Genomic DNA, 12843 nt, shown 5'->3' on the forward strand with positions numbered 1-12843 from the left:
ACTGGCCCACATTATTCAGAACTCTGCAATGCACTACTCCACTGCTTTCAGTTGTAGAGCAAAGCTTCAGTTTTTGTCATTAACAACAGCGAAGGGGGGTGTGACTGTGGCAGCTTAGTGACAGAGGGGTGTCTTATTAGCCTGAGAAGAATCTACGGAGGCAGGCACATGTTCTTTCAAACAACAATGCAAAGAAGTGTTTGAAGCAGATGAGGGGACTGTGGAATTACTGGAACTTTTCTCCTGGCTCTATATTCTAACACTCTAATTCCTTTAGTGAATTTCATGTAAGGAAACCCCTCTGGAGCCGTGGTCTGAAATGTGTAAAATTTGCCATGAGAGTGTCAGGCATTTCATACTTTGCTTCCAAAACAGCTAAGTAACCTGGGTTGGAGATTTCAGTATTTTCCTCACTAAGTCACTGCTGTGGGGTGCATGAGGGGACAGTGACGTGAACCTCCTTCTTCTCCCTGAGCTCAGAGGCCCCCCGAGAAGATGCTAGTATCTAAGGAGGGTTCAGCTGGATTTTACGGGAATTTCTCATGCTTTTGTGGCTCTGGAAATGCTTGAGTACCAGTGAAGTGCTGCTTCCTGGTCAACATAGAGCTCAGGATTATGTTACTTGCTGTGTTTTTGACAGTGGTGGTCAGTTTTGCTGTGGCAAACAATATACTGGTTCCTGAAAAGACATGCTTGAATGGATACCATCTGGCTGCGGATACTTCGACCTGTGTTGGTAAGTCCTTAATTAGAGTGTTTGGGTTTTGCCTGTGCTTAAGTCAGTCACGTCATTGGTTTCTACAGACTATTGTTGAACAAGAGGTATTAATGTTAACAAGAATCTTGGCATGGTTCTATTATTCTTGGTTTTATTGAGGTCAGAAATGAAAAAAAGATATGTTGCTCTTTTCCTTTTGTGCGTTTATACTGTAAGTGGGATTTTACAGGTAAAGCCAAATCTCTTTCTTTTTGATGATGCATAATCGATTTCCAAACCTTCATTCCATCTGTAGAAGAGAAGAGCAATGGCTATAAAGCAATGCATTTTCCCCTCCATTAAGTATCTTGCTCATAATGGCTTTTCACTTCAGGAGATAAAGTGTTAGAGAACACTTGTTGTTTTGTATTCCATAAGCACAGTGTTTTTCATGGATTTGTTGTTTCCAACTAAAAAAAGAGAGTATACATTACAACTATTTAATAGATGAAAGGAGATTAAAGAATTGTAACTTTTGTAATAGTTGTATAAAAATACTTTTTTACAACATAATATTACTTATATTAATCTATTTCATAACTTTCTTAAAAAAACTGGAAACTACAGGGGCTTTTACAGATTTCAGATATACAGTAGCACACAGTAGCACACACAGACATGATTGTTAAAAGCTGATGATATCAGTGTACAGTAGATTAATATATTTTATTTTTTCCTTTGTAAAGATTTACACGTCAGCAGATAGTTCACCTTTTACCAGGGATACTGAGTTCTAAAGTTTTCTTAAATTAAATGATTAAATCAGTGGTATTTGTTCTTTCAGCAAAACTGTGATTTATGCATCTGAATATGTATATACAGATATATGTACTGTATGTACTTATCAACATAATAAGTGGTGTGAAATCACATTTTCATACCTAATATTGCATAATAGGTATACAAAATTACAATTTTCCATGCTGGTGTTTATTTTCAGTTTTGCCTGAAAAGAAAACATATGTAGGGATTAAGGAATTCCTGATAGGTGATTTTCATATTTTATATGTTTATCTTAGCATTTCAAACTGCAAAATGTTAAATAAAAGGGCACAGACTCTACAAAGAAGTATGTGTGTGTGCATATGGGGTGTGTGTGTGTGTACAATGTCTTTAAGCTACTATAGCTAATAGGTTAAGGCTGAAGAAGTCTTCTACTATTCAAATATAATTACATTTTAACTATGTCTGAGCCTTTTTGTAATTGCTGAATATAATGAAAGCCGCTATCATAATGAAGGTATTATCATGAACATTATAAATAATTATAATAAAGATATCCCGATGAGTTAGAGAGACATAGTGTTCCATTGTTAGGTGTACCTCCTAAAAGATTTCAAGAAAAGTTTTTTAATTGTAGTTTTAAAAGCATTTTTGTTGTTTCCAATTGCTATTTTTTCTACTAAGGGTTGTACACAAGACAAGTCATTAGAGATTGACCTGAATACAACTCAAGGATGCCCTTACAGCCTACAGCAATTTCCATACTGATGGAAGGGGGAGAATACGATGATTAATTTTTCAAATAATGGAACTTTCATGGCCATTTTGTGTCTTGTATTGAGAAGTGTTCCCTGACGATGTGTATGAAAGTAGAGATTCTGTCCTGTCCACTACAGGCAAGATTTTGCTTATTTTTTAAACTTTCTTCTATACTGATACATTTGAGCTCTTTATGTTTGAGTTTTAAGAGTTGTTAACTATTTTATATAGCTGTTAGAAAAAAACATCTAATGCTTTTTTACACTTTGATTCGTTTTTGAATTGTGCAGATGATTTTTTATAAATAAAAATACACTGAATAAATAAGAATACACTGCATTCTATGAAGCTGATGAGTTAATACAGGATGTCATCTTTCATCTGTCTTTTTCTCACGGTACTTTTTTCAGGGTACAGTAATTTTTCATATTCAATCAATTGCAATTACAATATTTTTCTGGATTGTCAGACTTATCTGTAGTAAACTGATAAGGGGGGAATTCCACTCCAGCAAATACAAGTATGAGAGCTCAATCTAGTAGAGAGCTCCAAAAGTTAAGATTAGACTAATGAAATTGTATAATTCATCACAATACAACACTTTATAGAGAAATTCAAACCTGAGAGGTGGCGAAATATCATCTTGTTTAAAAATCAACAACAAAAATAAGCTTATATTATAAAGGCATATACTGTAATTGTAACCTTCATTACCTATACTCTGAAATACTGTACAGCTATTTTGTTTCTTAAAAGTAGTAGGTTTCCTGTATGTATGATATTACTAAACTAGTGTAGCGTGCGTACTTGCTAAATACAGCACATTGGTTTAGTTTAACAAGGAAAAAAAAGCAGGACAAATTCTGACTTATTACCAGCACAAAATTGAGGCAATCTCTTGGATGTGTTTATCAGCACATCAAAATTAAGGCCATTTCTTCTTTATCTTCAAATGCAATCACAGGTTACAAGTGTTATCTTTCTGTAGTGTTATATTGACTGTAAATATTGCTAAGAAAAAAAATAAAGTTAAAAAAGTATTAACCCCCAATTTGTTGGCTGCCTGTATGCCTGCAGAGTTGTCAGCAAGTCTGCTAATTTGAAGTAGCCCTGTTAAAAATTTGTAAATTTTGGAATTGGAAAATACCCTTTCTTTCTCCCATGACAGTATGAGCATTATAGTAGTAAAGCCGATTTGATCCGCATTTGGTAATACCAAGTGAGGCATGAAGAAAGAAAAATAATTGGTGTTTATAGAAAGTTTGTAGAAAAGGCAAAATGCAACCAGATTAAAAAAAAACAAACAAAAAACAAGATTTAGAGAAGTGATTTTACCAGCCAAAGGGGTCACTCTAGCTTTTTTCTGAAAGTGTGACATACAGTACAGTATCATGGCTTGGTTAAGACACAACCTTACTTGGTCCCTCCTAAGTATTAGTCCATTATAAAAGTAAATCCTTGAAACAACACCATTGTTCTGATTACAGTATCCTCCAGCACACCACACACAAACATGTGTCTGTGAGCTACCAAGCTGCGTAATTAGTAACCACCAAGTTGTACTCTATTCCCCAGACATGCTGGTTTGAACTTGGGTCATATCATTTGCTGACTACTGTATGCCCAAGCTTCTTCAAGTGGAGCCAAAAAATCTTCTCAAACTGGCACCAGTTTATGGTGTTCATTGGTCAGCCAGAGCTCACTTGGCTCTCTGTTTCTTGCAAAAACAGCAACAAAGGGTACCAAGTCTCCTAACAGTGTAATGAGATAAGTGACAGCAGTAATATCTTTCTTATCTGTGCTACAGTTACATTTCCTACAAGACCGTACTAGTGGTTGTAATATGTAAAAAGACAAAATGCTCTGACAGGTGGGTGTGCTAGATGAGCATGTTCCTAATTGTCCTTGTGGAGTACAGAAAATGCATCTACAAAACTTTAAAAACAAGAGATTTTTTTTTCAAAGTAGGTGGGTATATAATAGAAAATTGAGATTCCTAGTTAAAACCTTTCTTTTAGCAGCCAGTTGTATTGACACAAAAAGTGTTTTATCTTTCACAGGACTTTCTACAATTTTATGATAATGTATTTTGCCCTAATGTATTACAGTATAAGATACAGTATGTACCAGTGCATACTGTAATCGCCGTATTATTTTGCACTGTTCACTGTATTATTTTGCACTGTTTTGCTCTGTTTGTGTTCTTTGCTCTGTTTGTTTACTTTTGCACAGTTTTTAACAGATATGGGTACTGTCGCACAGGTACCATACTGTTGTTTACACTGCTAATATTATTGTATTTTCTGTCTATTGTCTTGTCTACTGTTCTATATACTGTATATATACTGCACCTGAGAGACTAATGAGAAACACTTTTCATTATACTATGCACCTGTGTCAGTATAATGACATATAAAATTGAATTGAATTGAATTGATATTCTGCATACAGAGCACCAAAGAAACCTTGTCATTCAATTTATGCATGCATATTTTTAGAAAAATAAAGGATATTAGCATAATGGGTTCATTTTGATTAATTGATGATTCCTGATTGATTGTGATACACTTGAATGAATCAGCTCATGGCCACAGGTCATGAAGTGATTTAACCTGTTTATAGTAAAAAAGCCATGATGGAAAATCTCAAAAAGTAATGCCAATGCCTTTGTGTCCTTAGTATGTCAGAGCAACACTTCTGGAAGGCTTGCTAGCAGTTTTAGCTACATCCTCAATATAGCACTGTTTTGCAAATGGATGTCAGCAAGTATGGCAGAGAAGTGCAGAACAATACATTTATTGCTCTGTACTGCAGAGTAGTAGATGAGGAGGTGTGTGTTGCAGTTTGAGCAGTAATGTCTAGTTGAAACACTGCTCCACATGATTGGTAGCAATCTGTCAGTGCTACTTTGATGAACTCCTTGGACCTCATGTTGCATCTGATGTGACAGCATTACAGCACAACATTGCACATTATTGTGCTGCTTGTGTAACAATGGCTTTCTTGCATGATGTGAATGTAACAGTTATGCTATGGATACTCTGCTTCCCAGACTTAAGCCACAGTGAACATCTATAGGATGAACTGGGACAATGAGTGACCTGTAGGATGCAGAGATCTGAGCCCATGGCCACATGTTAATTTAAGCCGTACAAGAAAAATGGAATTGATTTAATAAGATAGCACATATAACTTTGTACAAAGCAAACACTGCAGATACAGTACAGGGCATGTATTGCTTTCACTGATGAATTTGGTTAATGTGACGGATTAGCTACTACAGTTCTTTCTGTTGTCTACTAATGTATAGTTTACCTTGAAATGATTTAGATCACTACATTACAAGTTTTTTTTTTGTATTCCTATAAGTTGTAGCAGTTGGTGTAACAGTAGAAAACACCACCAGAGGCTTTAAATTAATGGTTGATGCCCATAATATACAGTACATATGTTGTACTTTACTTTGTGCTACAGTTGGTTCTGGGTTCACATATGCAGTCTTATTATGCAGAGTAGTTTGTCAGCATAATGGAATAGTCAAGTGCTATGGTTGAAAGTCCTGCTTTTGATACAGGAAAATGCAGCTTTCTTTTGAAACAGAATTTGTGGAAACTTCAAAATGACTTTATGCAACTTACACTGTGGTAGATTTTCTCAGAAACAATTTTAAAAATAGTACCCTCTAAATGTACAGACTTTATCACAGGCTTTTAAGTTTATATGTAATTTAATTGTGTTTTTTCTGAATTCTGAATGGTTTTATTATTCCCATTTTTATGCACACAAAGTGGTGCACTGTCTCCATGTTTTGGGGGGCTCCATCTTAGGCTTAATTTCTATAACATTCCAAAGACATTGTTGTGTCTTTCAGACAGTCTTTGTTCATGCAGGAGAGTTTTCATTAACAGAGGTGTTGCTAGGATACTCAAGCTTTGTACCAGAGCAGTATGACTTATTTGAATCTCACAGCACAAAAAATGTGACTAGACTCAATAATGATTCTACTACATTAAAAATCTTGAAGTGAAGTTCATGAAATGCAAAAGTGTTATATAAAACCTTAAAGAGTACTATCCTGAATTAATGTCTCAGAAACGACTTCATAAAAAGAAATCTAACATTTTTTGTTTTACATACAAACATTATTGTCTTTTATTTGTCTTCATACACTTATGGGATAATCATAAAAGACAATGTACATAAAACAGAGTCATTGGAAAATCTTTTTACTCCTTGCAAACTGGAGAAGGAGAGGTAAAAAAAATTGGAAACTAATTCTGCAAAATCACACAAAGATTACCTAAAATACAAATCAACAATGAAAGCAGATTTTGATCCCATCTTCTAAAAACTTTTACTGAAATACTATGTATGATGCATTTTTATGTAGTTCTCAATTGCGTTTGTAAAAAAGAATCAATTGGCGTGTAACAATACCCCTCAAGTTATACAACAAGCTCACTGGCACCCAGTCACTGAGGATGGTATTAATTGTTACTTATTAATATCACTCGTAACAAGTCAAGAAAACTTTCAAACCCATTCGCTCAGAGGGAGACTATGGTGAAAACTGGTGGCTTTGCACGCAGATTTAAACCAATTGTCCTTGGACTATAGGGCCTAACCTGTATTTCAATTAAAATCCTTTATTTTTCTGCTACCTAGGAACTTTTTCATATTACAGTACTTGATACAAAATAGGGTAGTGGACTGATTTTTAACACCTATTATTAATACATTTTTTAGGCCTTGCAGCCAATGACATGTGCACCCAGAACATCTGCATTGTCATTGAACACAGTTACTGCAAGGTTGCAACTTTGGTTATCAATCTCCCAGGTGGGGGCTGCACTTCAATGATGGAAGAAGGGGGTCCCCACCTATATATAAAGTGCTTTGGGATCCATTGAGATTAAAAGGGTAATATCAATGTACAGTATTTAGAAACACAAATAGCACAAAGAATAGTGGGTGTCTGGAACAAACCACCCAGCCCTGTTGTTGAAACTCATTCCTTGGGATCCTAAAGAAGAATACGGATGAGATTCTTGGATCATTAAGCTACACACAACCAGAATGGCCTCAAATGGCATTCTCTTGTTAGTAGCTTTGTTAAATTCATATATTGTATCTTTGTTTTACTTTCAAACATTCCAGATGTTGCTGGTACCATTTTATATTATTGTAACGAATTCGGGTTTCGATATGGAATGGAGCAGGCATGGAACTCAGGGAATAGGGTTGAACACATTTATTAACTTGAACTTGAACTGGGAAAGGTACACACACAAGGACAGGGGTTACAGCAATGCACCTTCACTAAGACACAGAAATGAACAGAAGGGGCTGTCTCCCAGCCTCTATATACAGTCCCGTATTCCTGCCCCCAGGCGCTGTTCTCAGCCTGCCTTGCGTGCACATGCTAAAGTGCCCTGCGTGGTGCTACATTATTATATTTCATCTGGCTTCTTTCATTGCTTTTTGAATTGATTATCTTGATCTTTATACTATTTTGTAGTCTTGGCCATGGCAGAAATAACTTTCTAAAGTACCACAGTAGGATATGAAAACAGTAACTTATTTAAAAGCTAACTTTTCAAAATTAAGGTGGAGATGCCATTGATGCTGAAAAAAAAACAGTTTAAAAATTAATTTCAGAGAAAATTTGGTCTTGATTCAAGTTTTGATTTGTTGTGTTCTTACTAAGAGATTTCTGGGAGCTGCTATCTAGTGAAGATGCAGAGAAAAGGTGAGTCAGGAAGGAGCTCAGAAATGGACCAAATCTATTGAGTCAAGGGCCCATTACCTTATTTTAACTGTGCATTTATTAGCCCTGTAAGAAGAAGTTGTTTGCATTACTTTATTGTTTTCATTTTTGACAATCAGAGTCATTAAAATCTCCTACAATCTTTAAAAAAACCTTGAAAGATCAATTTAACAGTTTAGAGATAGTTAAACACAAATGGTATTGTATCCCACATTCCTTTAATTCTGTAAGCAATTTTAAAGTAAGAGTGTTGCTTGTTTTGACAGCCCAGAGATTGTGCATCTCTGAGTTTTTGCTTGGCTATTTTCTCAAGGGTGTAGAATTAGACATAATGTACAGTATATTTAAATATTGGCATCATGCCTTAAGACTGTAGCTTCGAAAATGACAGTAGTTACTGGAATCAAGCAATGAGGTCTTACTAGCTTTTATTAAAACAATTTTTTCGTCTGAGTAAAACTTTATAAAGGGTTAATGAAACCAATTGTGAAATTAATATTTTTGTCATTATTTTAAGCTCCAGACCCTTATCTTATCTTCAGCCCTGGCAATGCAATCTTCAGGATCGATGCAGATGGAAGGAATCTCAGGAGGATAGTAGCCAATGCTGGGACATCAGTCTTTCTTGATTACCATTACAGTGAGGGTAGAATATACTGGGTGAACTCTGCTGCAGGTCTCCTTGAGAGGGCTTTCATAAATGGAACAAAAAAGGAGGTACAGTAATTCCATCAATGTTGTGACTGGTGCTGAGATTAATTTCTGATTTACCTTCTTTGATTAAAGGGCAATTTTAAATCCATAGAGGACGGATGAGAATATTAAGCTTACCGTAACGTGGGAAGTTTATAAATTGTAAAATCGTGTACCTTAATGGCTTCACTGACACCTGGTTATATCTAGTTCACGTTGTGATGAATAACATAATTAAAACTGTTTGACAAGTTGCAACATTTAATTCATTTGGAAATCTTTAAAAGAATATTTGTGTTTTATCTATTTTAAACAGATTTATTAACATATTTTTGAAAATAAATTAAGCTATGCACACTTCCCATTTAATCCTACAATGGGATTTTTGAGTGCTGTAAGCATCTGCAATAATTCTGAACAATTTTCAAGTTTGTGCTTTAGTTTTCTTATAGTCTCTTTATGCTCAAATGTGTAAATAGAGTATGATAATAATTCTCTTTCAAAACTAGACTTACTGTACAAGCAACATTTCTGTAACCTCACTGCTGTTCTATCCCACACTTTTTGAGTGCATTGAATTATACTTTTGGACGCACTTTAAAATAACTGCCTGTTCAAGTTTAATGTTGAGTAAAGGAACCTACTATATGCGAGTATGCTTGGAACACATTATAAATACAGTTTTATAAATACTCTTTCTTCATGTTGATTAAGGTGATCTCATAGAAATGATGTGTTGGTTTCTGTGCAATTACATCAGGATTAAAGATAGTACTTAAGTGTTACAGTAATTCTGTTTTGTTTTTATTGAATATCTGGTGTTTTACATTCTTTCAGAAAGTGCTTTCCTCAGGAAAAGGTATTTCAGGCTTTGCTGTGGACTGGCAACGGAACAGAGCCTTTTGGACGAACCACCGAAGGAGAAACATTGAAACAGCTGAGACAAGTGGAAAGAATGTAAAGGTCCTTCTGCAGAACCTCTCTCAGCCGCGAGGTATAATTGTTGATCCAAACAACAGGTAATATTTTCATTAATTTAATAATCACTTCAGACTCCATCTCTGCCAACAGTTTCAACTAATCATCAGCTTTATCAGTATAAACCCAGCAATTACAGCAGTGTAACATAAAAGATAGAAGTCCTTTAGATAAATAACTCTGAACAAAGTTCAAAGTTGCTGAATTGTTCTTGGTTCTACCTTTCCATTTTTGTTTTTGTCTAGATTTAGTACTCAAGATAGGGATTCCGGTTACATAAGTTACATAATATAGGCAATTAAGCCCATATAATTCTCTTCCAGTCTCTATAGTTCTTTGAATTTTGTTTGCCTGTTCCTATAAACTCAGAACCCCAGACAGCCACATTCTTTCAAACATGACTGGCACTTAGGTGTGATCTGACTGCCTTGGACATGCAGTTCCATGCTTTGGTGTTTTGCACAGCAATGGACAAGGGCCAAGGCTATAGATTCACTGGGGTGAAATAAAGAGCAATAAAGATTTTTATAAATCTTTCATTTACTTTTTAAGGAATAATTGTGAGAAAGTATAATCATTTTATACATCAAATAAAATGTATTACTAAAATCTAATCCTGACATTTTGGATTTGTTGAAGATTACAATACTTCTCCTCAGTTACCAATTTCTCATATTAATTTTGCACATTTTTCTGTATTTGTAAACATGATTTCCTTCTTAATTAGGTCTTGTTATTCCGTGTTCACTCACATGAATGGTACCTGCAACATTTATAATGTTCTCCAATCACCTGTTGAATACCTGCAAAAGATGGTAATAATGAACAAACAATTACAAATAGTTAAATTAAGCAGTGTGCCCTCGGTTTTTAAGTTTAAAATTAGAATTAGGCATCCAAATGTTTTAATTCATGCCAGTGAAAAACAGACCTTATTAGGACCGCTAATTGATATAATTCTTCATAAAGTGCAAATTGCAAACAAAACTTTTGTGTATACTGTACAGTATACAGTATACATGCACAGTATATATACAGTATATAGGAGTAGACAGATTTGGGGTCAATTCTCAGTCAAAAGTTATGAAGGCAAGCTTATAGCTGCATTGATAAAAAGCCTGGGCTCTCTGACACGGTGGAAAAATCGCACCTTTCTGCCAGCTGTAATTCAGACAGGTAACCAAGAGATGTCACTTTCTCATGGGGTGGTCAGCATTCAGACACAAACAACACAGCAGCACACTTCATAAGGTTTTGCATGTTGCTCTGACCCCTCATGACCACAACATCTCTGCATACACAACCTTCACCCAGGAGGCACCTATTACACTCTTACACCTGAGTAATAACACAGGCATACAAACTGGAGCTGGGGGTTAAACCTCAAGGTCAGGCACCCTCATGCACTGTTCTGATAGAGTGGAGGTTGGCTATTTTCAGGCACAACATTTTCTAGCAATAAGGCAGTCATGAGATGTCAACAGCATAACTAAATATTTGTACAGTGATTTGAGGATTTTAATTTACTGTATCAATTTGAAATTGGGACAGTAAATTGCAAGAATATTTTGATAACTGTTCAGAATAAATGAAATGTAATAATTTACGGCCTCACACCTGGATTCTAAATATACTAAATATTGATATAACACCAACACGTGCATAACAACACACTTAAAAGAATATATTTGTGAAATGGTCTGCTGTGATACTAAAGGCTAATCATTCACTCAGGGATCACAAACATCAAAGTTAATCATTTCAGAGTCAAAATATATAGACTGTAACATGTGTTATGGTCTTCCTCACAGGCTTTATCAGTCCCTTATAATTTTTTTTTATATATATATATTTATATTCTAAGGTACACATAAAATATGTATTTATTACTGTGAACTACAGTAACTATTAAATGTGTGTTTGGAATACTAGTTCAGTTCTAGAAAATTATCATGTAAATAAAGACATTTTCTACTCAAAGACCTGCTGGCCAAACATTCCTGGTGACTTTCTGCTGAGAAGACAGAGCTAGGCTGGGCAGGCCGGTGGGCCTGTTTTGTGCTGGGAGTGTCCCAGGCAGAGAGATTGAGAACCCTTTTCTGAGGACAGCTTGGCAAAGAAGTTAGGATGGTGTTCAACTTTCTTTAACTGAGCTGTGCACAGTCATCTGCTTGGGGCCTGGTGCAAGTGAGAAGGCATGGGACAAGGTATGTCCTGGCTGTAGCTTTTTATTGCATATGCATGGATACTTAGGATGTTGGCAAAAAAAAAGAGTCCAACTGACTTATTTAATTGATTTTGAGAAAATACCAGTGGATTCATGAACACAAGATTTCTTCAGTTCTAGAAAGAATTTCTTCTGAATTCTGAATTTTACTGACTCACTGTCTCGACCTGGCGTCTTAGAGAAACGTTTTTAGTCTTTCCTTGGATTGCTTTCAGTCACATGCTTGGAAAAGGCAGATTGCCAGTTTGTGTAGAGAGAGAAGAGGAGTCTGTGAGTACACCAACAAAAAATAGTTGGGTGCTAGCTTTTATGGTGCAACATTACAGCTGATGATTGGTTTAGAATGTTATCAAGTATGCTCCTGGCACACATCATGCAGATCCCTCGTTGGTACAGTAGATTTTTGTTTGGTAAATGAGGAGTAAACTCTGACCCACTGTCTTGGGGAGAAACAGACTACAGACTTAATGAAACCCATCTAGGCTCCATTCATCTAGGCTATATACTGTATTATTGGATGGTTCAGCATTGGAAACATCTTTGTGAAGTCTTTTAGCAGATAGGCCTCTTAGCCATATTCCTCTTTATTTATTTGGGGGCCCAAGCTGTTTGGTCAAGAAACAAGATTATTAGAAATCTTAAGAACGCTTAACTCTAAGTGAATGAATTATAAATGAACCTTTATTGCCCCTAAGGGAATTTGTTTTACACATCAAGAGCTCATGAACATACTGCATAACATATACAACAACAATACAGTACAACAACAGAACAACACAATAATACAAAACAACATTTAACATCGTAGCTGAACTAATATTGCCACTCATGAAGACAGATTACATTGCAGACAGACATACTGTATATACCTTTTGTCGTTCATATTCTCCCTTTTCTTGTCAATATTTCTCACTTTAATTAATTATTATTTTTATCGAT

At 35.4% G+C, this 12843-nt stretch overlaps 1 protein-coding gene across 1 annotated transcript in view; it reads left to right on the forward strand.

The window, feature by feature from the left end:
• The first annotated feature begins 608 nt into the window (after positions 1 to 608).
• egf (epidermal growth factor) overlaps positions 609 to 12843 on the forward strand; it is a 56435-nt gene continuing 44200 nt past the window's right edge. Inside the window, exons 1-3 of the mRNA XM_088922458.1 lie at positions 609 to 736; positions 8524 to 8723; positions 9537 to 9718. Coding sequence (XP_088778584.1) covers positions 616 to 736; positions 8524 to 8723; positions 9537 to 9718 — 503 coding nt within the window. The 5' untranslated portion in view covers positions 609 to 615. The remainder of the gene's footprint in view (positions 737 to 8523; positions 8724 to 9536; positions 9719 to 12843) is intronic.

Source organism: Atractosteus spatula, chromosome 1 (genome assembly GCF_055471065.1).
Source record: "Atractosteus spatula isolate fAtrSpa1 chromosome 1, fAtrSpa1.hap1, whole genome shotgun sequence".
Lineage (NCBI taxonomy): Eukaryota > Metazoa > Chordata > Actinopteri > Semionotiformes > Lepisosteidae > Atractosteus > Atractosteus spatula.